This window comes from Scheffersomyces xylosifermentans (assembly GCF_036884685.1).
Source record: "Scheffersomyces xylosifermentans strain CBS 12540 chromosome Unknown RJT20scaffold_2, whole genome shotgun sequence".
In the NCBI taxonomy this organism is placed as follows: domain Eukaryota; kingdom Fungi; phylum Ascomycota; class Pichiomycetes; order Serinales; family Debaryomycetaceae; genus Scheffersomyces; species Scheffersomyces xylosifermentans.
The window spans coordinates 2,285,108-2,311,125 of record NW_027042940.1 but is presented as its reverse complement, the minus strand read 5'-3'; the positions used below and the strand labels follow the sequence as shown (position 1 = coordinate 2,311,125).

The window sequence follows — 26,018 nt, the reverse complement described above, 5'->3', positions numbered from 1 at the left end:
TGCCTATTTTTTTTGAAGTATACACCCGATTGGTCCTAGCTGATATTGGTTGATATCACACTAGATGTTTTAGTTTAGAGACTATAGACTGGTTTTAACATTTTTTAATATCTGGAGAGAGTGGCTTTGTAAGCTCTTTCATTGAACTCATTCACCGCAAAATGCACCCGTAATGGGAGATATAAGAAGAAGAAGCAATTTGAATTTCTCGTATTTTATTCCCTCTGTCCCCCGTAAACAAACGATAAGGGAGTAGTAGCTTGTGTGTTAATTAAACCACATGTTAATGGCATGGTCCTAGGACTCCTAACCGAAACAATCTCTTTTCATAGAACCGTTTAACTTAGAAAACGGTTGCAGGCTTTGTTCATGCTCCGTTGCACTATTATTCATCAACTATAAGTCGTCTAGGTTTAAAAACAATGTCCATGCGTTTGTTGGCCTGCCATTGGAGGTAATTTAAAATTGGAAGCTGTACAAAGATGAATCTGATTAAGTACCGCAAAGAATTGGAGGAAATTTTCAGACATTCTTGTCCCCTTTTGGATAAGATTATATCAATATTGTGACAAAAATGTCCGTTTTCGCATTCCGTTCTGCATGTTGTCGACAATTCGTATTCTATTAACGGTAGCCATCATTGACCCATTTTTGGGATGTTCATTGGCTACAACCTTGAGGTGTTGCTAGGCCAACATCTCATTCGTTATAAGCGTTGGAAAAAAATCTTTCTCTGGCTTCGTAAAGAGTTTTTTATCTTTTCCATCAGCGGCGCCGGTGCATGAAAATTTAGCTTGGTTTAAAAAAGGGCGAATGAGTGGTTCTTGGTGGTCTTTGAACAATGGCGATATTAGGGAGCTGCTAGACGAGACGATATTGGTGTGATGTGTTACCAGGTAAATTTGTCTTGGACAAGCAAAAACGGATAACCGGGACTTCTACGATAAACGAGTTGGTTTTAACCACTGGTGGCTTCAAACTTTATTAACGTACCATTCCCCAGCTGCCGTACCAGAGCACTTACCTTCCGTAGACAACTAAGTTAACGCATGCAATGCTACAGTTATGGGCTGCCACACCTGCACGATGTGACCTGCGGAAAATCGTTGCGTTTCCCTGCGATTTCCTGGCTTTTGACTCTTTGTGACCTTACGCCTTACATATCCGCTTCGTTAGCCATTGAACCAGGGGGGGATGTCCTTATTAATTACCGACATCGGAAGGTTATGAACATGGGTCATGTGATATTTGTCATGTGATTCGTTGTATCATGTGATTTGAATCACATGTACTTTTTTACTCCATTTTTTTGATCGGCGACAAAAACAAAAACTCCTGGCCATATGCCGGAAACTACGCACGTGCCCTGTCACTAAAATCGGCACTAAGAACAGGCACCAAGAATTGTTACGTTCAGAACGTGGAGAGTAGTAAACTACTTCTGCGTTCAATTTATAGGAATTTGGACCCATAACATCTTCAAAAAAAAACTTACTACAAATCGGCAGCATTTCCGTATCCCCAGTGCCAGAACCTCTTAAAACACCATACAATAACAGCAATTACTACTACCACTACTACTACTACTACTACTACTCTCATATATATGGTCCTCCTTCTCTGCAGACCTCATCACAGCCAATAAGACCAACTCCCCCATTTTTGGTCGCAATGTCGCAAATGTCGTCAGCGCCTATACACACTCCCCATATACCTGAAAGCTGCTGCCTCTATTTTTTGACACCTTCTTTCTACTTCTTTCTTCTGTCAGTTTGTTGTTTTTAGCTCTGATAGCAGGTCGTTTTCGGATAAGTGGCGTGCTAAAGAGTAAGTTGGAGGATTCGCTCCTAGTTGGATATCACACTGCAACTTGAATACCCCGAAAAAGTGGCCGCAAATCGGTGTTTATCCAGTCTTTTAACCTGGTTCTTACAGTGTATTGTCGTGCTATTCAAACAGTCGTCTGGTTTCAGCCGCACGTTGCAACACCAGTAAACCCCACGAGAACTCCCAAAAACAGCTGTTGGAGGTTGGTTTTTTGGTATTGGTGTTGTTACTCGAAGCTTGTTTTGGTTTGGTTTCAGTTTTAGCAGTTTTCGATCTCGTTTTTATTGTTTTTGGTAGGCACTTGTCTCCACCAGTAGAAGAAATTAGCTTGCAAAATCGATCTCGGACTTCGCCATGGCCACGAGACTCACTACAAGATGTCTTAGCTCATCTGCTCAGAGCATGAACTCGTCTCTGAGCTTTAATTTCGATCTCAATAATCTATTGAATCTGGTGAACTCAAACGTAGCGTCGCTAGTACGTCGTAAAAAGAGTACTGCCGTGAGTAGCAATCCTACCACTAAAGTCTCGATCGCGACAACATCTCTTGAGGGCCCTGCTACTTCGGCGGCCAGAGATCTAGTAGAGGAATCAGTGGTGCACCAGTATAAACGGTCAACGCATCCGACATCTGTTCCTTTGCATAGGTTGTTCTCCAACAGCTTTCCTCTCTCCATAAAGGACTCGCTTGATGACTATTCCTATAGACGGAACCCACTCAAGTTCCAGCGTGATTTACTATCACTTCTTCCTTTCTACCCACGTCCAGACGCCCTTGGGCGTTCAGCTCAAGTGATCCAAACCCCTATTGATGCAGACGGCAATTACATTAACGAGTTTGTCATATACCCTGCGGGAAAGACGGAAGCAGATACTGCTACTATGAACCATCTCATCATGGTCCACGGATACGGAGGTGGTCTTGGATTTTTCCTTAAAAACTTTGAAGCTCTATCAGCAGTCGACAACTGGTGTGTTCACGCCATAGACTTGTTGGGATACGGATGCTCTTCTCGTCCACCGTTCAAACTTGAATCTGAGGATATAGATAGCGTCGACAAGTGGTTCCATAACTCGTATGAAAAATGGCTAAAGAAGAGAAATTTATACACTTTGCCTAGTCTGCAAATTTTGGTGATGGCGCATTCAATGGGGGCTTATTTAATGGGAACGTACGGTATCAAGAAGAATCCTAATTTCTGTGATAAGCTTCTCATGGTGTCACCAGGCGCAATCATAAAACATCGTACGCCTGTCTCCGTTCCAGCATACTTCACCAAATTATGGGAGCAGAACATCTCGCCGTTCACATTGGTGAGAAAGGCTGGTCCACTTGGTTCTAAGGTGGTTAGCGGATGGTCTTCTCGCCGTTTTGCAAAATTGGACCGCAATGAGGCTGACAAGCTCCACAAATACGCCTATGGTATCTTCAATAGTCCCGGTTCGGGCGAGTACATGTTGAATTACTTGCTTGCACCTGGTGCTGATGCCAGGCATCCATTGATTGAAAGAGGAATTCACAAACTCGAATGCAAGCTTGAATGGTGGTACGGAAAAGAAGACTGGATGGATGTTAAGGGAGGTCAGTTATGTTCTAATATAATCAACAACTACCACCACGATCCAAGTCGGAGTACAATAGTAGAAGTCGAGGACAGTGGCCACCATATTTATCTTGATAACATTGAGAAATTTAATGAACTATTGACTAACGAAATGAAGGAGATGAGTGAAAGACAGGAAAAGAAGAGAGAAATGAGCAAATAACCAGTTTGCAAGAAATGACAACAAAATGATGGCACTTAAAATGGAAAGTGGAAGGCCGCTTTATGATGACGCCTAGTGGTAGGTATCAAAATCAAAACCTGATTAGGAATCAGCAGGTAATCAGAAGTACTTACAAAGTGCATGGGAGGAGCCAATGGGCATCAAAAGCAAACTATAATGAAAGTGGGCCTAGGAATTGGACACTATGATTTAGAAGCAAATACATACTATTAATTAGAAGTACAATGTAATAATAAATGATCGTTTATCATATTTAGTCTCTCTAGCTATTCAACCCAAATATCTTTTCATTAACAAACTCGTCATCCCGTATATTACATTAAGCTGGAGTTTACATCATCAGGTTCTGTCTCTGGACCGGTAAACTCCACAGTCAACTTCAAAGAAATAGGCAAGTTTGGGTCTGTGATGACTAACTCGTCTCCGCCTCTGATTAAGGTGTTGAGTTTTTTTGAAAGGTTGGGTCTGGTACTTTCTTCTAAATGAGGAGGGTTTCGAAGATAAAGAAATCTCGAAGCAGCAGTTAAGGAAGGCTGACTCATTTGAACTTCTTGCTTGCTGCTGATTTCTTCTATGAACCTTTCAAGAGTCCACCAGTTCTGTGCGGTGAAGGTCTTTGCAAAGTTTCCACAGACAGGGCAGTTCGCTCTTCTTGCGTGGGCGTAGGTATATGTGAATATTGAGTCGTCTCCCGAGTACATCATATAGTTATTTAAGATAGGATTGATATTTGTAATGATTTTGAATGCCTCATTGCAACAAGAGGCCGCTATTATGGCATTTGTCGATGCAATCGCTGGAATAATGTTCTTGACTACACCCAAAGTTAGCAGTTTAGTGACTCCTTCAATATTAAACTCATTGGCACGAGCTAAAGCTGTTTGGTACATCCATTCAACTTGTTCGGGATCATCAGCATCAAATTTCCTACCCGGAAACATCTTTGGCCATTCAAGCACTGATGCCCATTCTATGCAATGTTCTGGTAACCGAGGTGTATTTGCTATTGTACATACTGGATATGTCGTTTGAGGAGTTATCAAATCCAAGGTACATTCATAACATGACATGAGTGTTGGTAATATCACCCTCGATTGCCCACGAAATCCCTCGGTACCTCCATCTATCATAGGGATCAAATTGTTTAATTCTGTATCCACTAATGATACCAAAGTTGCATTGATCCATCTTCTTGCCTCCACACTATCCAAACCACATATCACTACACCAAACTGTTTGTAATATGATAACGGTTTATCCTGGATCTTTCCAAAATACGGAGAAATCTTTAAATCCTTATCGCCTATTCTTTCTTCTATGAACTTAGCGGCCACTTCAGCCTTCGACTTCCCAACATCCTTTGGCCTGAACAAGAACTGTCTATTTAAGTTGGACACGTCGATAGTATCCATGTCAATGACATGGATGTCCTTGAAACCCGTCAAAGCTAGATTCTTGAGGATTTCGCAGCCAAGTCCACCAGCTCCAATCACAAGCACTTTCGTCGTCGAAAGAGCTACTGCTGCTTCTTCTGCTTCATACTCTTCTGGTACTTCGTTGTATGGCCCAATATTATTCAATAGCGGTAACACTGAGGAGTCATCTCTTTGGTCAATTATTACAGACATTTTACTGTTTTTATAACAAAATTCGAAAAGTACCTTACCACCCTATATATGCCTTACCTTACTAGCTTACTATAAAGAAGAATAATCACTAATTATCTAAATACTAATCTTTCTTAGTTAAGTTGGTAATCTAAATCAAGGAAATGTCGTTGCTTAGTATGTGATAAGGTTTTGAGCCCGTGCTGACATATAGTAACCATCATGTCACGTGCTTTTCTTGAATTTTGAAATGATCGTAATAATGTTGTTTTTGGGGCTTTCTGACAGGTGAAAATTGGGTTAATAGTCTCTCTACTAGTATATATTCTATAGAGTATTCTAAACATGAATAAAACTACACTTTCTACCTTATTCACATACCCCTAAAAACTGGTGATATAAGTTGCCTGCATATAATATTGTACCTTAAGTTGTAGATATAGCCCCACGACATCAGCGACATTATTTTTGCAAGTATAAGCAACTCCAACGTTTCATTACTGTATGTTGTTCGTAATGTTGGTATATGTATGTAGGTGTTATAGTTTGGAACTGCCACAGCAACAAAATTGGCTTCTTCTGTGAATCAAACGATGAATATGACGTATAATTTGGGAACTATTATCTCAGAAATACTATATACTGGGATGCTATAATGCACTGCCATTATTCATTATTCTTCAGTGTTGGGCAGTGGGTCCTTTGCGGGAGTCACTGGAGCAGCAGCAGGAGTGGCTGGGGACTCACTTCTCTGACTAAGCCTAAATTACGTTAGTATGTGGAATTTGAAATTCGTTATCTTTGGTTCGTTATACTCACTCTCTGTGTAATCTTTTTGCAGCCGGTCTTTGGCTTGGTGGCATGCCTATCCTTTTTCCTAAGCTATTAGCATTGTCTGAGGTACTCTGTGATAGACTCAAAGTATTGGACCTGGTGATCGGTCTATTAATATTAGCGATTCCAGTTTGACTAGACCTCACAGTTGGGGATGCATCTGTTCTTTTTACAGGAGCCGACTTATTGGGATCAACTGTTCGTCTCATACTTGGGGCAACGAATTTAGTATCAAAATGAGGTAACTTAGAAGGGTCGTCTATATTAGCCTGTAACATGTTTGCTCCCTTTGCACTAACAAACAATGGAAATCCTATTGGTGGGTTTGTAGCTGGAGTTGGAGAGTTCACTGGCGAGTCTGGAAGGGCGCTGCTTGTAACCTCTCTAGAATCCGAATTGACGTTACTGTCGCCGTTACTGGTAATTACACTGTGGTCATTCTCGACAGGAACCTCCTTCTGAGGTTGAATCACCTCCTTTACAACAGGTCCACTCTGTATAGACTTCTCCCCATTCGTGTACTCATCGTATCTTCTAGGCATTGAATCTTCGTCCATGAAATCATCACTAAAGAGGAACGAGTCGTCCATATCTTCAGAATCCCGTATCTCAGGTTTGTATGTATTAACAGGCTTTGCCACTACCATTTTATTGGAGTTTTGCTTCCCTGACTGTATTATTGTGTTTCTATTGTTATTTGTTGGTTGAAGGATATTAGATGCAGCAAGAGGAGTTGGATTCCTTGAAGTGGCAGAAATGATAGGATCAGCATTTCGAGCAGGTACATTTGATGGAACTGCAACTTGACCATTCGGTTTCTCCATGATATTGACTGTAGTAGACATTTGCTTTCTTCGTTCTCTTTCTACAAGCTGCGGATCTCTGTAAAAGTCGATGTCTTCATAGTCGGGCTTTGGAAGGTTAACTTTCTTGATTTTGGGTAGAATTGTTTTATCGTATAAGCAATTACCTAGAACATTGCCAAAACAACGGAGACATCTCTTGACACCATCCGTGAAAGCTTCCTTCTTACACTTTTCAAAAGCCTGAGCTTTATTCCTGGAATTTTCGACAAATCCATAGCCAAAATCCTCATGATAAGTGCCGTCTTTTATAGTTACTCGTACAACTACCGATAATCCTAATGAGAATTTACCTGTGTTTCCGTGGGTGTCTAGAAAATCAATCTGTTGGCTTATGAGCTCCGAATTCCAACCATTAAATCCAAAAATCTCATTGGCCAAATTCAATGCTCTCCATCCTTCAATATAGGATACTTGCCCACCACCTCCACCAGGACGGTGGCTAACATATTCTGGCCCGAGTACTTTATCCAAATGGACTCTAATTCTCTGATGCTCTTCCTCCGTGTACGGAGTTGGTCTAAAAGCCACTCTTGCAGGGCCATTATTGTGATTTTTCATCCTTTCCACGTCCGTATTACCATTTATGTATCGACTAAAGTTATTCAATGTAGACTGGTTACTATTTCCCAGTCCATTAGTATTAATTCCATTAGAGTTTGTAGGAACTCCAGAATTGTTTCGCTGGCCCTGATTCATTGCAAAGCTTGTAGATGAATTTTATACCTTCTTTCGGTCCTTTCTTCCACTCCTGTTCTCCAGAAGTTATAACTTTTTACCGTGTCTTATAACTGGTAATACGCGATTCTTCACTTGGTTTCAATGCTTAAAACCCCGAGTAATTCCGATTTTTCTCTTCAAAAAAGCTGTCAACTTCAACTAGCCTACACTATACGCGTTCTACAACTATAAAGTATCCCTACCACTATTCTGCTTGACAACGGCAAATCTTGTCTCCAGTTACATACATCGAATCACAAGATCTCCAAATGTAAATAGAAAAACGCTAAAGTGTAAAAATTCGTGAATTGTATCTATGTGCAGGTATGTCTGATTCGAGGCGCTACCATGTAAGATTAGAAAGGAATGAAAGAGAAGGGTTGAATTTTGAACTTTAAGATGAGTTTTTGGGGATTTTTTGTATGTTTGATGTGAAGAAGCAAGCTCAATTGGTTCATCTATGATGTTATTTTAGTGTAAAATACAATATTGGCTTAAAAGTATTAGGTCCTAATACTCTCATACCCTGTTCAATTTACTTGTATTATATAAGCAGCATGTCTTCTACATGTTAGACGTGGCAGGTCTTTTACAGTTTGCTTCGCATCTACATAATCTTTTTGCAGATTAATTCTTCCTCAGTAGATAAAGAAAAGACTGCAACACTTCTTTTCCTAGAGAAGATAGAAATTAGGTGGAAATAGGTGGAAATAGGTAGAAATAGGTAGGACGGTGTTCTATTGGAATTGAATAGTTGAAAAGTAGCGCCTGTATTCACTTTTGGAGAAATTAATTTGTATTCTTAGAGTTGTTTTCTCCTTTTTACTTATAGGTATTGCGATTAGTATATTGTTGGAGTTGTAGGTGACATTTTACCACTGGAAAGTCAAGAAAGTAGTAGCAAATTGAACGTATATAGTCACATAGTCCTGTAGAACCAATTCCACTGCAAAATTGACGTATATTCACCGCCAACGTGAATCTTCATTCATACTCGACATGATTATAATATAGCAAATGCTGTCTTTTCCGACAAGAAAGTCTATCTTGAAGAACGATATCGAAGAAAGTCCGGTTGACTTCGAACGATTCGAAAGAGAACTGCCGAAAAAGCTGTCAGAGAAAGGTACACGCGATTCATGTGATGTGGCTGTCCATCGGGTACAATATTCGAGAGATTCGCTTCTTGTAATACTAAAACTTCCTATCGAAGTGCTTTTGGAATTGAAACACGCAGAAGTACGACCCAAACCACCTACAGTGAAGGTCAAGCTTTCAGCAAAGCGAGAGAAACAGATCCTGGAATACAAGGCGCTCTTGTTAAAGGAAGAACGTGAGAGCCGTTATTCACATAGGCAGAGAAGAGGGACAACTCTGTCTAAGATTGAAAATACAGCGTTCCAAGCACCGCCAGAAGAGGAGAATGTATTCTTGGAGAGGAAGGATGATTCTCCTAGGAAGCGTAAGAGAGTTAGCTTTGAATTCTGACTCCACCCAACTGTAATTCAGATGAGTTCATCTAACTGGGTTCATCTGACTGAGTTCATCTAACTTTTCATATCCTTATTCAATATCGAAATGCTAGCTACGTCTTCCATTCAACATTCTTGATATGTATTATATATTCATTAATCTTGAAATATTTATAGCTATTATACAAAGAATGCTGGGCATTCTGTTTTATCTTCACTTTACGGCAGAAGTGACTTTTACTGCTTCATTTTGGTAGCTTAAAATGGCCTTTTATGTAGTAAATTCTTCTTCAATTCGATTAATATATTCATAGAAAGGGCCTTGCTACGGCCCCAAATGACACTTTGAGACCGGAAACTACCTCCATTAATTCCATAAATGCATATTCACATATATTTGGAAGTTAGATTGCTTAACCCTTTATCCCTCCTTTGCATCCACCACTTCAACCCAGTTTTTTGCTCCAACTATACGTCCAAACTGGAAATCAATGTTATATTGTCTCCCTTCAATAGTATTCTTCCCAATTCTTCCTTCGAGCCGTCTTTTGTCGATATCTCCACGGCGTCATCTATCACGATATTCATGAACTCGTCGAACCCTCTTATCTTGCCTTGGATTCTCAGCGCAGTTTGTTCGTAGAGCCATATAGTCACCAACGACTGTTGTTGTAAGTACTTAAAGATCAAATTGATCGGAGGAAGGGCTGATTTTTTGCTTCCTTTCGATGACATGCTACAATTGTATCAATTTATATATACAGAATCTAAACAAATTCAAATCAAAAGCCCAATCGAAATCCAAGTCAACAATTAACTATCTTTAATATCTCTAATGAAAACAATAACCAGCAATTGATAACAGTAATACAATTATACTATTATACTATTATTCAATACAATTATACTATTATTCAATACAATCACACAATCATACAATACAATTATACTCCTCTACTGTTGTTTCTTCTCTTCTTCTCCAAGTCTCATCCTCTTCAGCTCTTCTAACGAACTCTCTTCGCTTGACATTTTTGAAGCGGCTTCGTGGATCGTGCAAAATGGCACGTGATCAAAGGTCGTGCGGATATATCCAATATCACTAGCTCTCTTAACTATGTTTACATTTAGATGGTTATAGTGGTAGCATAAAGGTTGGTATATTACATGGTTAGAAGGTGAAAATTGGTGTTTTGTCTATATATTTGAAGATGTCCGAGCCGAATAATGTAGATGACGGTGATTTGAAGCCGCTATTCGCAACATGGCTCCAGGAAGCTGCTATAGAAGCCACCAAGAAGGGCTCCAAAATGGCGCTTCTATACAATAAGGCCTTTGACTCTGTGCGAAGACACCCTGAACCAGTAAAAGACCCGAAAACCTTGAAGCTGATTCGTTTCGTGGGTGACAAGACGGTTGTTTTCTTGACCAAAAAGCTTAAAACTCATTATCAACAAAGCAACTTGGAACTTCCTCCGGGATTTGCAGCTCCTCCTCCAGTTGAGATAGGTGATAAACGTAAAGATTCAGAGTCACAAGAAAATGGCCCACCAGCCAAAAAACCAAGGAAGACAAAGCCATATGTACCGAAGTACCGTTCAGGAGGTTATGCTATATTGTTGGCTTTATATATACGAGATAGAAAAAGAAATGGTCTCACAAGAGAAGAGATTTCTAAGGTTGCAGCACCATATTCGGATAAATCGTTTTCTAAAAATCCAGCTGCAAATGACTTCTATTCAGCTTGGAATTCAGTCAAGGTCCTCATGAACCATGAATTGGTAGACTCTTCGGGGCGTTCGCCGAAATTGTATTTTTTAACAGACGAAGGAATTGAATTGGCAAAGCAATTAAAAGATACAGAAGGTATAAACTCCTCTCCAGTTAGTGCCTCTGTTGATATGTCGTACGATAACGATGTGAGGGTTACCCCTGATAGTACATTCAATAGCAACTCATATAATTTACATGAAACGCAACTAATTTCCTCTGAAGGCTCAAGAAAGTCGTTGCTACAGAGGATGGAGGATATCAGTGAATTGAGGGAGAATCCAACACAAGAGGAGCCAATTTCTGAACACAGCGTCCAAAAGGATTCTGTACAAGTGGATAATAATTCAGAGCACGACGTAAATCAGCGAATTTACTTTGGAACCAAATACGATGTGTGGACAAGCTCGGAGTATGAGGTTGTAATGCTTATCGATAGCAGAGAGATTCGCTCTCAACTGGAGAGAGACTTCTTTCTGAGGCGATTGAGCTCCTTGGGTGTAAAGTGTGAAGTTAGAGCACTTTCAGTTGGAGATATCGTTTGGATTGCCAAGCATTTGAAAACTGGGAAAGAAGTAGTTTTGAATTATATTTGTGAAAGGAAAAGAATAGATGACTTGGCATTCTCTATTCGAGATGGTCGATTTCAAGAACAAAAGAATAGATTAAAAAAGTCGGGAATGAAACATTTTTACTACTTGGTTGAGGAAATCAAGATGGGTGCTCTCGAAAGGGTATCTGAAATGGCAAATTCCATCCAGACAGCTATCTCTATGACAATGACAGTCTCGGATTTCTATTTAAAGAAATTCCGAGAAATTGACGAAACAGTCTCTTTTCTAGCATCTTTGACGGAGGTTATGACAGCACAGTTAAAAGAGAATGATACCAAGTTGATTGTTATACGGGCAAGGTCATTGAAAAACCAATCGGAATACACTGAGCTCATTGTAAAATTTAGAGAGAAGTTTGAGAAAAGGAAAACATCGTATGAATGTGTGCACCTATTCAGTGTATTTCAAGAACTCATGGGAAAAACTGGTATGATGACAGTACGAGAAATGTTTGTGTTGATGCTCATGGCAATTCGGGGTGTTTCATTGGAGCGTGCTATTGTAATACAAAAGAGGTTTCCCACCCCCAAACTGTTGATAGAGTACTATCATGTTGAGCATGGCGAGGCTTCTGAAATAGAGAAAAAGCAGCTTCTTGTTAAAGAGTTTGAAGAAGAAATCGGAAATAAAAGGATCGGTAGGGTATGTCTGGAAAGGATCTATGAGATCTGGGGCCAGAAATAGGAAAGCAAAGTAGCTATAGATATAGATTGGCTATTAGTAATGTTAATGTATGTATTATATATGTGCAAGTATCATGATGTGTAGTATCAAATGGTATTCCAGAATTAACATGTACTATGTACTATCTTACACTATGTATTACCATATTAGTAACCATTGCATCCTTATATTGGAATGCTATTACTATGCTACCATATACTATGGATTATCATATTCTATGTATTACCCTATACAATATATTACCATATAGTATATATTACCATATAGTATATATTACCATTTAGTATGTATTATCATCTTATTACCAGAGTATTCTCTAATGCTATACCATAATGTACTACCACATATGAGGTATTATCATAGTATTACCATTTACTATGTATTACCATATTCTTGTACTACCATAAATTATAAATTACCGTCTACTATGTATTACCATAGTATCCTCATATATTATAGAATTACTATACTATAGTACTACCATTTACTAAGAGCTATATACTACTATATAAAATATACCACTATATACTATATACCACCAAATACTATATACCACTATATACTATATACCACCAAATACTATATACCACCAAATACTATATACCACCAAATACTATATACCACCAAATACTATAAGTACATAGATCTCTCACTTCTATAACGCATGATTTACCCAAATATAATGTTCATCTCCATTAAACCCATAAACATCACATCCCATGAGTTCAGCATACCCACCAGCTATACATCAACGTCTACTCACCATACCTCTACCTCTACCTCTTCATATCTCTATCATTAAGCGGTAATAGGAGGCTTCTGTATTCTCCCAGATTTAATCACGTGACATTTACTTCCTGCAGACACTCCAACTATCAAATTTTTCATCAACATACTTAACTGTTCATAGTATAAGACGATTTAAAGGGTAGGATATATTCAGCAGTAACACATATACAGCATGGGTAAAGGAGTTCTTAAGTACGGAGGAAAGTCCGGTATCTTGCCCAAGGTCCGTCCCGTTTTCAAGGGCAACCCAATCAGAACTAAAACTGCCCATGAATTAGAGAAGGAGTCTCACATCGAACAGGGTTTCGCTGAAGGTGTACCTTTACCAACACATACAGGGTTCACATTCCACCGTACGCCTCCACAAAAGAAGATCATAACTGTAGAAGAGCGTATCAGAGCTACTATCGAAGATAAGACCCCAAGAAAGACCCCAGCCGCAGACTTATCGGAAGAACAAGCATGGAACTTGCAAAGAGACGAAATCCGTCGTGAGTACTTGAAACAAGCATACTTGACCGAAGCAGCCAGATTGCAGAAAATCGACGAAATTAAGGCTGAACAGCTTGAGAAGGAGAAGAATCATTCCCTCGCTGACGAATACGAAGACTCCGATGCCGTCAAGTTGACATTACCTACCATAGACTCCTACTTGAAAGGTCCAATAATGAGAAATAGAACACCAGAAGAAGAACAATTAAAAAACCAACAAAGAATTCTTAACAGAAAAATCAGAGAATTGGAGGCCCAGGAGAAAAAGGCTGACCAATTGTTGGACTTGTACCATGCTGCATCGAACTTCATTACCACTGAGGAAGAATTGGAAGCTGCCATAACTGAGGCTTTCGAGGTCAACTTCAGCAAGTTTGACGGTTCCCAAAACATAATAGAGCAGAGACTTTCTAGTGCTGGTCCTAGTTATGCCACTGTAGACTTCAATGAGAGACTTATCACCGACAAGGTATTGGGAGAAATCAACGGAAAGCCTGGTTTGGAGAGCATTAAGGATACTTTGAGCGGAGAAAAGGAGAGGTTGAGAAGAGAAGCACAGATTGTCATTAACCAAGAAAGATCTGGGGAATCCAGTCAGTAAATAGGTATGAAATTCAAGTCATTTTGCTGGAAATTTCACGGCGCTACCATATGAGATAATTGTACATAGCTATTATACATTGTATTTATAACGAATGAGTTTCTTTAAAGCTGTAGAATATATGAGGAAATTTCGGGATCATAGGGGACTAGTTTCAAGGCCAATTTCTCTTCTCAATAGTGATTTTAAGGTTACTTTCTACCGTAGCTAATTCATTAACTATACTCATCCAAGAAGTCACGTGAACTTTGGGTCGAAAGTAGTTGCTCGGAACATGCATCAATGATAAGTATTCAATGAATGAAATACTCTCTAGACCCCTCTTCATTTCCTATAATTGCTCAATTTTTTCATGATTTAACTACATAGCTCTATCCACACATCTCCTTGAATACCTAATATCCACTTTTTCCTCCAATTCCACACCAAATCTCCCTCTTTCAATGGCCCCCTCTCATCATCTCCAATACCCCGAACCGCCCCTATTTCCGACCTTCTCTTCCCTCGGATATCCTTTTCATTTTAAAAACTCTCCATTTTCAAAATCCTTCATTTTCTACTAAACAACTTACACTCTTCTTCGGTCCAATTCCTCAGGAAGTCCACCAATCGCCGTAAAACCAGTGACCATGGCTCCCGCACCGAATCCCAGCACGTACCAGTCGTACTTCGGCAAAGTTCTTGCCAAAAGATTACGATATGTGCACAATATTAATGTGCTAGTAGCAATATCTGCTTCAATAACGCTTAGGATTCCATACGGACAATTCTGGTGGAACTTGCTCTTCACATTCGTGTACCGAGCACCGGTGATATTCGTGGCTCTTCTTCTCATTAAGCAAGCCAGAGCTAAGTTTTCAACGGTGGAATACTCATCGCATAAGACTCTTGGAGCTCAGATCTATCATACCCTCTTTTCGGTGCAATACTTGAAGAACACCATCTTCTACTTGTTATCGGGTTATTTTATTCATTTGATCTTCATATTCCAACTCCCTTTCGCATATGACTACTACCTGCTCTCGAAGGAATACCGCAAAAATCCTCTTATCAACGACGAATGGGTATTTTACTGGTTCTACCCATTGTTTCTTTCTGGTTTCTACAGTGCCCATCATCTCATTTTCCAAAGAAACAGATTGAACTTCCAGTATGGAGCAAGCAAGCTCAGACCTGAGGATTCCTTGCTTTCCAAGGTGCCTTCGCTTTTCAGAAATGCTTTGGCCTTGAACATTATTGTCGCTATACTTGCACCTATCGCATATTTAGCAGTAAAGCCAGTGATATACAAATCGAATATTGTTCTTATTCTTATCCTAGGATTGGATACGTCTATTCCTTCATTCAATGTTTCATGGAGCACGCTTTTCAGCATTTCTTTCCTTACTTATCACATCTTGTTGGCCTGGGAGTTCGTCAACTATGCTTTCAATGTGTACGCCACAATTGGATGTTTGGATGGAAAGAAGCCAATTAGTACCTACAGTGCTGATCCTATCAACACGTTACTTTCTGGTTTGCGTAATGTCGATCCAGAGTACCAATTAAGTCGTTTGACTGCTTTTCAAGAATTGTCTTACATAGCTACAACCAATGATCCAGAGGGTGTCAAGCTCAGAACAGCAATCTACAATGCCAGATCAAGGAGAGGTTTCATTTGGCCGGCCATTTTGGACGAATGTTCATTGATCATCAAAGAAACTACTGCTAGAGTCAATTACCGTTCTGCCTCTGATTTGAAAGTTCTTAAACAAAACCAACTCACAATCAAAGAGGAACTTAGAAGTTCTTCAAGCTCTAAACACGTCGATGAGAGTGATATCTTCGGTAATTCGATACTCGGATCCCCTTCCAAGTCTCCGTTAACACAAAATACTTTACGTAACTATTCTGAGATAGATACGAAGAAAAACACATCCCCTTCGATCTTTAATAACAAATGGTATAAATTTGCTGACACTCAATTTTTCATACCATTGAAGGCGGCTTTATCATCTGCATTGGATGTCAATTCATCCAATAACAAGGCACATCCTATCATTATCAAATTACGGAAAGCTATTGAGAGCATAACCAAACAATACAAAGTCTACAATGATAGGTTTCTTTCCACTAATATCGGCATTTTCTTCAGAACAACCTTGAAGAGAGATACTGAATCTCGTGTGATCAACGCTGTGAACTTTGGAAATGCCACAATTGCCATTTCTAACTTATTGATGCATTCTATAGAGGAAGATAAGAATGGAACCATCACTAATAGCCACATCTGTGACGTTTTAAACTTGTTGGAGAAGCCTATTCGGGCCACAAGTAATTACACAGACTATTTGCCTGATTCGGTTTTCTTATCAGGTGCGCAGAAGAGGGATAAGAGGTTGACCAAGAACCATTTAATTGCAGTGTTGCACGATTTGGCTATGAGCGAATTCTACCAGATCTGTATTAAATTCAATTACAAGCTCAATGATCTTGTTTTGAACGCAAGGGCATATAAGTTGGCTAAGTGGGTCATAGACGTTGCCATAGCAGACCAACAACAACAACATATCAAGGTAGGCTTATAAGTTAATTTTAATGGACTGACTTAGCTGTCGTTTTTATAGGTAGCTATTGCAAATATCTACTTAGAGTTACAAATGTATATTATATCGCTTTCCAAGTTCGAAGTGATACATTAGAAATTAAAGTTTTATCGTAATATTTATTTTAAGCTGTATTCTCTATTGTACAATTTAAAGCAAGCGTCTTGTGCAACCCGTCTAGCTACTACTAGATGTGACATCCTCTGAGGAGTATCTTAGACCCTACATATCCAATTTTAGATATGCAGCTATTTGCTATCCTATTAAATGTAAGAATTCTTACATTGTAATAGCTGTATCAGGCCCTCATTAACTTTGTAAGTTTTGGTCTTTGACTCGTCTATTTTCATCTATCTATCGCTGTGTTGTTAATATTATTATCGTCATTAATGCTATTATTGCTGTCCATTATTACCATTACCGCTGTTGGAACTTCCTCCATTCTTTGGCAAAGTGTCTAACAACACAGGCTTCAAGACCTGCTCATCAAAACGCGTAAACCACTTGGCATGCTCTTCGGCACTTAAGAATGCTCCTAATACACCACCTAAGTTACCCGCATCTGGTCCAGCAGCTGACAAAGGAACGTTGTGTGTACCTGAGCTCAACAAGTCGTCAACGTCACTCGTCACATACTCGTCATCATCCTCATCATTGCCGAAGTTTGATCCATCCAAGAGATTACTACTGTTATTAGTGCTGTGGCTGTTGGCGTTGTGGGGGTAGCCAGTAAGGTTGATGTTGCTACCTCTAACATCGTCCTTGTAACTTTGTTTTCCAACGTTTCCTCCTCCTCTTGCGCCCTGGAATCTTCTGTTACCAAGTAAAACATTTGAAGTACCTGGCGATGTGGAAGGCAAACGAGGTGCTTCGATATCAAAGTCGTCATCTGAATCATTGGTCTCATCGATGCATCCGATCTTGATTCCCAATATCTCCAACATAGACGCAGTGGTTCCACCGAACAAAATCACTGTTAGCACAACAACCACAAGAACAGTTGCTAATAAAGTCCACTTAGCCTCTCCCTGTATACCCATAGCCAACGCAACACCGACGGCTCCTCTCAATCCTGCCCAGAAAATCATCATCTGGTAAGAGTGGGAAATTTCATCAGGCAAGGCTTGGGCAGTAATGCTGCCATTAAGGGCATTTATGTTGTTAAATCTTTCAAAACGGGCCCGGTAGAAAAAGTTGAGGAAACGGGAAAGTGGGAAAACGGCAGACCATCTGGCGATACAGATCAGGATAAAGGTCACAATGATAAGTAATGGCTTGAAGACAAGCTCCACCTCTGTAAAAAGAGATAATCCCAAATAGATGAAAATAAAATTCTCCGACAACTGGGCTAATAATTGAAAAATGTATTTTGTAGCGATCTGAGTTCTTCTGGACATGTTGTAGTAGGCGTAGTGCTTTAATGTGATTCCACAGAAAAGCAAAGAGACAATACCAGACATGTGAGCACCATTGGAGAAGAAGTATGATTCGTAGGCAAATAATAACACCAAACATGTCTCGATTTGGGGGTATCTTCTGATATGTGAATGCTTAAGGATAAGGGCAACGAAAATACCAATCAAAATTCCAATTATGGTCGAGATAGTAAATGACATCAAGAACAACCCAATACCTTCGAAGAAAGACGAGAAGTGAACTGGATGACCATGGAACTTCTGACATGTCTCGAACATGACAATAGAAATCGCATCGTTCAATAAAGACTCTCCGAAAATGATGGTGTACAACTTGGGGTCGACTTTATAAGCATTGAAGATCGACAAGATGGTAACTGGGTCAGTAGCTGAAAGTGTAGCACCCACGGCCAATGCATCTACAAACTCGAGGCTGACACCGTCCAAGCCTAGCGAAGTCCAGATGTACAAGATTATTCCCAATACTAGCGCAGAAAGGAATGTTCCTGGGATGGCAAACGTAAGAATCGAGCCCAAGTTTCGGAAGAAGTTCGCTTGGTGTAGTTCGTATCCACTGTTTAGAATGATGGGAGGTAACAAGATATTGAAAAAGTATCCACTGTTGAATTTGACGGCGTCTTGGATGTAATGTCCTGGACTAACACGGATTATGAGTCCTACGATCATGCCGTAGAAGATCGATAGAACCGTTTCATGTATCGCCTTTATTCTTCTTTGTTGTAAGAAGTATGACGACCATAACGCCGCACATAATAGAGAGAGTAAAATGAAAAGCGCCCAGGACGAGAAGATCTCTTCAGCTACTGGGTTGGTATCTTCCAATTCGTCTGGAGTCGACACGTCAGGGAGATCCTCGTCCACTCCGGACGGATCTGTTATTGCTCTTTTCACCAATTGCTTGGCTACAAACAACACTATGCTGGACATCGCTGGTTGTTTCTATGGTAGGCAGTAAGTATATAATAGTGGATCACACGGTACTAATTACAGGGTATAGGGTGATAGAATTGCACGAAAAAGGCACGGAAATTTCCCAAAAAAAAATGTCACACAACTGCTACCGATCTCTATTCTTCAGATAGCCACCGCTGGTTCGTAATTTACTATATGCTTCCGGATACAACCAATGCTAAAACCTTCAACAAGCCTTTTGACAGTAATCTTAAAACGAAGCCAAAAAAAGTAGTGCGTTGTTAAAAATTCGCGTTGGTATGAGGGGTCGTGCGCGTACCGCCTTAGAGGGCCTCCCACTTTAACGTGTGGAATCTGTTGGAGTAGTGATAGAGATGGAGTTCGTGGGGTATGATGAGGGTTATTATGAATTTTTTGTGGTAGTGGTGTATAATTGTTGCAGTTCGAAGTCCTGGCCTAGGTGGTAAAAATGTTGCAAAAAGGGCAGAAATTGCAAATTTTGCAGTATGGTTGACCCGTGGAACACTCCCTCCACAGTATTAATTAGAGGTATAAATTTCACTGTGCGTGTACACCACGCTGGCAGCAGACTGTGATATTACCACCACCACCTAATTAACTAATTACCACGAATTAACAAATTACCACGAAATAACAAATTGTCATTTTATCTGGGACAAAATAAGATCGGATCTGAATTAACCTAGTCTAATGAACACCGGTTGAAGCCAATGATGGTAAACTTAAGCTAATTGAAAAGCCGTTGCCTGCCTCCTTCCGTGTGATCTTCTTGCAATTGCACCCAAAAACGCTCTAAATTGAACAATAGGAGTGAATTAAAAATGCAGCTACGGGGTTCAAAACCACACATAAATTTCAGATAGGAGATGCGATTTCTGCAGTCGGAATAGTGTCGAAGATCCATTGGAAAAGTTTAACCAACAAGTAGCAAGGGAGATGAGAGCAACATAGAGACTACGGAATCCATAGGAATCCATATCCAAAGCTGGTTTCCATTGATATACCAAGCGTGGCTTGCTTCCACATCCTAATTCGGGGTTGATTCGGAGTTACTCCCAACGCATTTCCTTTGTCTTTGTGGCATCAGATAAGCCTGCGGCACGGGTGTTTGATTGTGTGTCGATTTTTCTCTCATTCCCATTACATGCAGAAAATGTTCCAAATCGGAAAGGGCCGTGCACCAGCATCAGGAGTCAAGTCAGAGAGCCATTGAACTACTATTCGATTCGATAGGCGAAAAAAGTGGTAGAATAGCTCCCGCCTCCCCCATCACTGCAATTCCTACCAAGAAGTTCATCAATGTCTTACCATATGAAGAAAAAGAAAAATAGCCCCAATTCTATAGAAATCTAAGAAATCTCCCGTGGTCACTTCACGATCCAAAAATGAATCGAAATCCAACAAAAAATACAATCTTTACACATCCACGTGATCCATATCATGCACCATCCTCCCTATTCGAGCCATATCCACCCTCGTTCAGGCACCAGAATTTCTTTTCCCTTCTGTTGTTATTTTTTTTCGATTGTGTAAATACAAATTTTTACTATTTATTTTAAGCAACGCTTCTTACCATCACCACTAGTTCTTTTTGACGATAGTCCCATCATTCACAGTATATAGTAACTGGATCTGCCGTTTAAGCGTACCGTTCTCCTTACCCAAGTGTATACATCATCGCTACCGGTTTTCAGCCATTGTCGCCTAACCGAATCTCATATTTTCGTGTGTGTTGCTGCCTTATATTTGCATTTTTCCTGTCCAGCCACGAGTGTGTCACTATCACAGTCTCACGCTATTTTAAGGTACTAACAGGCCCAAAACAACAAGAGTTAGTATATATCCATCGGGATTGGTTTGATTATAGAAAAACCCATACCAGAATATCTATTTCAATTGTCCTAATTATACCATCCATATAAACCATCTACCATAGCATTGCTGCCACCTCCATAATGAGTGCGAATCCGTCAATAGAAAACCTCTCTACATTAGGTCGTACCCACCAGCTATACCAGTCATCACAAATCAACCCCAACAACTCATCGACAAACCTCTCCAATATCACGTCCACCAAGAATTCGGCCCCGTTCTACCACCCGTCGCCCAATAATAGAATCAACTTGGCCAACTACAACAACATCGGCCGCAGCAGCAATGTACAATTTCCGTTGACCCCGCCATTGTCTAAACTGTCTTCTCCAGTAAGAGACGGACGTGGAAGCTACTTCTTTTCTAAAGGCGATGACTACGTTCACACAAATACCCATTTGCAATCGCTGACAAAATGGTACCTCGCGTGGTTACCACCAATAGACGTGAAGGTTCTCGCGTTATGCATCAATTGGTACATATTCAGTATCATTTCGGCGAACTCCACCAAGATGATCTTGACCAACTTCAAGTACCCCATCACATTGACCGAGTTCCAATTCTCGCTCAACTGCATTATGTGCCTATTCCTCCTAGTCGCACTAGGCATAAAACCCAACTTAGTTCCATACTTCCCTAAGGGTGTTCTTCCAAAGGACTTGTCACTCAGAAAGTTCGTGATACCTACGCCTTTGATCTTAGGAACCACTCTCCCAATGGGTGGTTTCCAATTCATTGGTCACATCACTAGTCACAAGGCAACATCAATAATCCCAGTGTCACTTGTACACACAGTGAAGTCTCTTTCCCCTTTGATTACTGTGTTGGTATACCGCGTGTTTTTCGGGGCCAACTACAAGTTGATTACTTATATTACCCTCATACCACTCATCTTGGGAATTATGCTTACATGTTACAAGAAGCTGTCAGCAGCCACAGCCGGAAGCTTTTACGTGACAGGACTTGTCTACGCCTTCATTTCCATGTTGATTTTTGTATCGCAGAACATATTCGCCAAAAACCGTCTTACCATCGAACCAGAGAAAATCCTTCCTACCAACGCTAAGCTGGAGAATGAAGGCAAGGTAGATAAGCTTACAATCTTGTTTTACTGTTCCGCTATTGGATTCACTGCTACTATTCCAGTTTACTTATTCCTGGAAGCATTCTCCAATGACCAGTTCTCGTTGGGTCAGTTGACGACATACACTTTCTCTCTCATTATCTTAAACGGTATCAGTCACTTCTTGCAATCATTACTTGCTTTCCAAATCTTAGGTATGATTAGTCCTATTAACTATTCCATTGCCAATATTTTGAAGAGAATCGTCATCATCCTCATATCTTTCTTCTGGGAGAGCAAGAATTTCTCATCATTGCAAAACTTCGGATTGGCTTTGACTATCTTCGGATTGTACTGCTACGACCGTTGGGGAACCAGGTAATACCAGTCATCCCACACTTCTACGCCAATGGCATTGCATTCCACGTTTTAATGCGTCTGTAATTTTATAAAATATGTATGACTGATGTCTGATAAAAGTATTATACTTTAATAGCTTTGATTTAAAATTGAATCGATTGATATATAATAAACAATATATTGTACTATTATTTAACTTTCAACTTGGATGTAGTTTTTACTTCATAAAGTGGGTTCCATAGATTATTAAGGCAATATTTGCAACTTTTCGACCTAATTATCTAAATATATCTACTAATGCTTCTATTTTTGACTTTCAAAAATTCTTCGATTTAGCTACGTATATGAGCCGTCAGAGTAAAGATTGAGCCCAATTACCTTTTACATGTCAATAACACACGGATCAGTAGTGATAGCTAACGGGCTTCTTATGCTATCATTTGCAGCTAGGAAATTAAGGTTGTTCAGAGCACGTGACTTCCGAGGTACTGAACTTCTTTCTGATGAGATGACTATTGGGGTAGAAAAGTCATTAAAACAAGTGTAATACCTCTATAAATTACCAAAAACTTAAATTTAATCAAAAGAAGGTAACTGCGATAAACGCCTTAGGTACTTGGTACTGGAATAGGTAATATATAACTTACTAGCTTCTAAATTTCCTTTTAATTTCCGAGGGACTATAGTCACGTGATTTGAACAACATGCCACGGCTCTCACAATTTTATGTATTATAAATAGGGCTCTTTGGCCGAGTGGTTAAGGCGGTAGACTCAAGTTCTACTATCGTAAAGATGCACGCGTTCGAACCGCGTAGGAGTCACTATTTTTTTGCAATTTTTTCTACCCAGATTTATCTGCTAATGATAGGCTTCAACGTAGCATCAGAAAGTAAGATGTTGTGAGAATATAGGTGATGTAATTTCTGCTTTCCGTCACCAAAAATCCATACCACCCATCTTAGCTTCTTTGTTTGGGATATAACGGCAGTGGCTCCATGGTAATCTTAAGTTTAGGATCAACTAGAGCACTTTCTATAAGTCTTTTAACCATTCTTCAATTGAGACCATACACATTGCTGTCTACAACACGAAACAAAGTTTTGCACCCAATTTATGTCTAATTATATTTGAATTAACCTGATCTGAATTGGATATCCAATGAATCGCTTATGCTCGATGAGCTAAATGCTCAGCTATGAGCGTATTCCATCAATTATAAGAGCTCTTCACCACACCTATTCTGTATAGTCTATAAATCAATGGCCAGCACCGTCCGCGTTCAACATTCTCTTGAAAATGTCACCAAAGGCAACCATGAAGACAGTTTGCCAGACACCCAAACCAATTCTTGGGGTGACACCTCTGTATAATCCCTTGATACCATTTCCTTGGTAGATGTACTTGGCAGTGCTCAAAACACTTAAGTTCTTAGGTCTGTTTGGATCGTTTGTCTTGGATTGCATTTCCACTCTGATAACTTCGATTGGTTGGTTCCATGCTGATAAACCACCACCAATGACAGATGCTCCAACCTTTTCTAAAGCGCTCAACTTTTGCTCATCACGTTTACCAGTAAACTTTCTGATAGCTTCTTCAGCTAATCTGGAGAAACCGAATCTGGAACCCCAATTGGTCATTTGTCTGATAGCAACGGCATTGACACCCTTGTTTATACCTCTGATACCTTCTTTCTTGTAAATGTCCTTGAACACTTGGAAACTGGTCTGCTGAGCAACACCAGGTACAGCAGCTTGCTTTGATCTGGTGATTTCCACGGTCTTCATACAAGTACAGAAACCCATGGTCAAATAAGCTTGTGCCAAACCACCCATGACACCACCTCCCATTCCGGAGACAAAGTTGCTGGCTCCGAGTTTCTTGAATTGGTATTCAGCTTCGGCTGAGACGAACAACAAGACAGCACCCTTGGTGGAGGCCTCGATCCAGGCCCAAGGAATCAATCCTTGGTAGAAACCGAGGATACCACCTCTGGACCAGACCAATTTACCGGCCTGGACCATAGTGAGACTTCTGTTGGCAGCCATGGTTGTCTTGATGACTTCCAATGGTTGTCCCAAGGTGGTGACCTCGGACATATTCAAACCGGCACCCAACAAGATGTTGGAGAAGTTAATAGGCTTCTTTTCGATGACGGGGGCCTTGGATAATGAAGTTGTCGACATTTTAGGAGTGATAAGACGGCGATGGTTAGTTTTCTATAGATCCTAAGGGAATTTTTCAGTGGATTTTTGCTATCGTGTTATGGGACCAACGGGTGATTCGTACAGCAATTGTGAGATACAGTGAATGTACGAATAGTAGCAAAGAGTAGAAGTAATCTCGTTCAAGCGAATTGAATTGAGAAGTCAGACACCAACAAAAGTAACACAGCAACAAAGCAACAGACAAAAGAAAGATAACAAAACAAAAGAATAAAAATATCAAACATCCAAAAGCAAAAGCAAAAGCAAAAGCAAAAGCAAAAATCCAATAAGGCCAGAACAAGCCCCGAACACAAATCCATCCATCAACGAAATTTATTTATCGCATCCTCACAACCACCCAATTACAGTATTACATGGTAGTAACTAAGTAGGACGAATGTCAATCAATGAGTTCCTCCTACAGGAATTAGAGTTAGCGACAGCACTGTTCAGGGTACGATTAGCGCAGAACGGTATCGGCGTACCGGGTAAATTAGGATTGTGCACGGCAGTGAGAACGTGAGTCATGTGAAGAGAAGGGTGAAGTGAGAGTAGTGAATAGAGAGAGGAGTCGCGAGACAGAGAGGAACCGTTAGAGGGGAGTCGCGAGATAGAGGGAGCGCTAGAGAGCAATTGTTAGAGAGGAGCCGCGAGAGGTGAGACAGACGAGAGGAAGAGAGATGATCAGTATGTGTATGCACGGTTTGTTTGTTTGGGGGGGGGGGGGGTTATTAGTGTTGCAGCCAGAATGAAGGGTGGTGGGGTTAGATTTTGGCCGGGTGGGTGCTATTATTTTTTGGAATGTTAGAGGAAGATACTAGTTATGTGGTAGAGTTAGAAGTGGGGCCCCAATCACAGCTATTATTGGCGTTATATTGTGTTAGGGTGTAATTAGTGGATGTGGTGGTGATAAGAATGTAGAGATGTCTCAGCGATACCAGAATTTTGGCCCTAGTTAATATTTTTCACTCTTTAATTTTTTACCGCGTATAATCAATACGGACCAGGAAAAGTTAAGTTATTACTAGTGCCTTCGGAACTACAATGCAGCATCCATGTACTTTACCCCTCTACTCTTACCCCGGAGAAACGCTGGAATGGTTCAGCCCTACAATACTGGGCTGCGAAAGAGGAGTTTGACGTTGCCAATGCATTACTGTGGGTGAAATCAGGGCTCTGATTGGTCCGGGGAAATTTCGCACCCGAGAATGGAGAATGTGGAATTACTAAAAACATGGTCCAGTTAGGGTGTTGGGGCCCCCATCAGTAAGTGATATACCGCTGCCACACTGACTACCACCGACATCGCGGGTCAATATCACGTCAATGCCTTCCATTTGCAGATTGAGCCTAGGTCAATTATATCTGTCCAGCAACAATATTAAATGAAGTGATGGCATTTCCAAGTACATTGTCGTTAATTGGTAAAGGAATTTCATTGGAAAAAGGACTTCGATTATAAGGACTACAATTAAAAGGACTTAAGTGCACTATGGAATACTCAA

The 26,018-nt window shown here is 40.3% G+C and overlaps 11 protein-coding genes and 1 non-coding gene across 12 annotated transcripts; 7 read left to right on the top strand and 5 right to left on the bottom strand. All coding sequences in view use genetic code 12, as the record gives it.

Annotated features, from left to right (window-relative positions):
- Nucleotides 1–2,229: 2,229 nt before the first annotated feature.
- RJT20DRAFT_91655 (carboxylic ester hydrolase) lies at nt 2,230–3,594 on the top strand (the record flags this gene model as incomplete). Its single annotated transcript, XM_064921386.1, has 1 exon — nt 2,230–3,594. One exon carries the CDS (start codon nt 2,230–2,232, stop codon nt 3,592–3,594), a length of 1,365 nt encoding a protein of 454 aa, XP_064776393.1.
- Nucleotides 3,595–3,855: 261 nt separating this feature from the next.
- On the bottom strand, nt 3,856–5,366 carry RJT20DRAFT_126337 (NEDD8-activating protein). Its single transcript, XM_064916733.1, has one exon. It carries the CDS (start codon nt 5,241–5,243, stop codon nt 3,930–3,932), a length of 1,314 nt encoding a protein of 437 aa, XP_064776392.1. The 5' UTR covers nt 5,244–5,366; the 3' UTR covers nt 3,856–3,929.
- A 154-nt stretch (nt 5,367–5,520) lies between these two features.
- On the bottom strand, nt 5,521–7,872 carry RAD52 (recombinase). Its single transcript, XM_064915827.1, has 2 exons — nt 6,042–7,872; nt 5,521–5,983 (listed from the first exon to the last, which is right to left on the bottom strand). Exons 1-2 carry the CDS (start codon nt 7,616–7,618, stop codon nt 5,896–5,898), a joined length of 1,665 nt encoding a protein of 554 aa, XP_064776391.1. The 5' UTR covers nt 7,619–7,872; the 3' UTR covers nt 5,521–5,895.
- Nucleotides 7,873–8,656: 784 nt separating this feature from the next.
- RJT20DRAFT_2860 (uncharacterized protein) lies at nt 8,657–9,127 on the top strand (the record flags this gene model as incomplete). Its single annotated transcript, XM_064919533.1, has 1 exon — nt 8,657–9,127. One exon carries the CDS (start codon nt 8,657–8,659, stop codon nt 9,125–9,127), a length of 471 nt encoding a protein of 156 aa, XP_064776390.1.
- Nucleotides 9,128–9,353: 226 nt separating this feature from the next.
- On the bottom strand, nt 9,354–10,090 carry RJT20DRAFT_30809 (mRNA splicing protein). The gene has a single exon (XM_064919641.1). The coding sequence runs from the start codon at nt 9,844–9,846 to the stop codon at nt 9,580–9,582; it is 267 nt and encodes an 88-aa protein (XP_064776389.1). The 5' UTR covers nt 9,847–10,090; the 3' UTR covers nt 9,354–9,579.
- A 166-nt stretch (nt 10,091–10,256) lies between these two features.
- Nucleotides 10,257–12,278, top strand: RJT20DRAFT_126333 (uncharacterized protein). Its single transcript, XM_064916732.1, has one exon. The coding sequence runs from the start codon at nt 10,320–10,322 to the stop codon at nt 12,174–12,176; it is 1,857 nt and encodes a 618-aa protein (XP_064776388.1). The 5' UTR covers nt 10,257–10,319; the 3' UTR covers nt 12,177–12,278.
- Nucleotides 12,279–13,119: 841 nt separating this feature from the next.
- RJT20DRAFT_126332 (mitochondrial 37S ribosomal protein PET123) lies at nt 13,120–14,157 on the top strand. Its single transcript, XM_064916731.1, has one exon. It carries the CDS (start codon nt 13,138–13,140, stop codon nt 14,056–14,058), a length of 921 nt encoding a protein of 306 aa, XP_064776387.1. The 5' UTR covers nt 13,120–13,137; the 3' UTR covers nt 14,059–14,157.
- A 426-nt stretch (nt 14,158–14,583) lies between these two features.
- RJT20DRAFT_126331 (uncharacterized protein) lies at nt 14,584–16,734 on the top strand. The gene has a single exon (XM_064916730.1). It carries the CDS (start codon nt 14,688–14,690, stop codon nt 16,623–16,625), a length of 1,938 nt encoding a protein of 645 aa, XP_064776386.1. The 5' UTR covers nt 14,584–14,687; the 3' UTR covers nt 16,626–16,734.
- A 355-nt stretch (nt 16,735–17,089) lies between these two features.
- NHX1 (bifunctional K:H/Na:H antiporter) lies at nt 17,090–19,006 on the bottom strand (the record flags this gene model as incomplete). The annotated part of the gene is made up of 1 exon (XM_064921225.1): nt 17,090–19,006. A coding segment is annotated over one exon (1,917 nt), but the record flags the coding sequence as incomplete, so codon positions are not given.
- A 1,763-nt stretch (nt 19,007–20,769) lies between these two features.
- On the top strand, nt 20,770–22,501 carry SLY41 (Sly41p). Its single transcript, XM_064919640.1, has one exon. It carries the CDS (start codon nt 20,968–20,970, stop codon nt 22,327–22,329), a length of 1,362 nt encoding a protein of 453 aa, XP_064776384.1. The 5' UTR covers nt 20,770–20,967; the 3' UTR covers nt 22,330–22,501.
- Nucleotides 22,502–23,048: 547 nt separating this feature from the next.
- On the top strand, nt 23,049–23,130 carry RJT20DRAFT_t34. Its single transcript has one exon. It is a non-coding gene; the product is annotated as a tRNA-Leu (tRNA).
- A 435-nt stretch (nt 23,131–23,565) lies between these two features.
- Nucleotides 23,566–24,492, bottom strand: YHM2 (Yhm2p; the record flags this gene model as incomplete). Its single annotated transcript, XM_064919524.1, has 1 exon — nt 23,566–24,492. One exon carries the CDS (start codon nt 24,490–24,492, stop codon nt 23,566–23,568), a length of 927 nt encoding a protein of 308 aa, XP_064776383.1.
- Between the last annotated feature and the right edge of the window lie 1,526 nt (nt 24,493–26,018).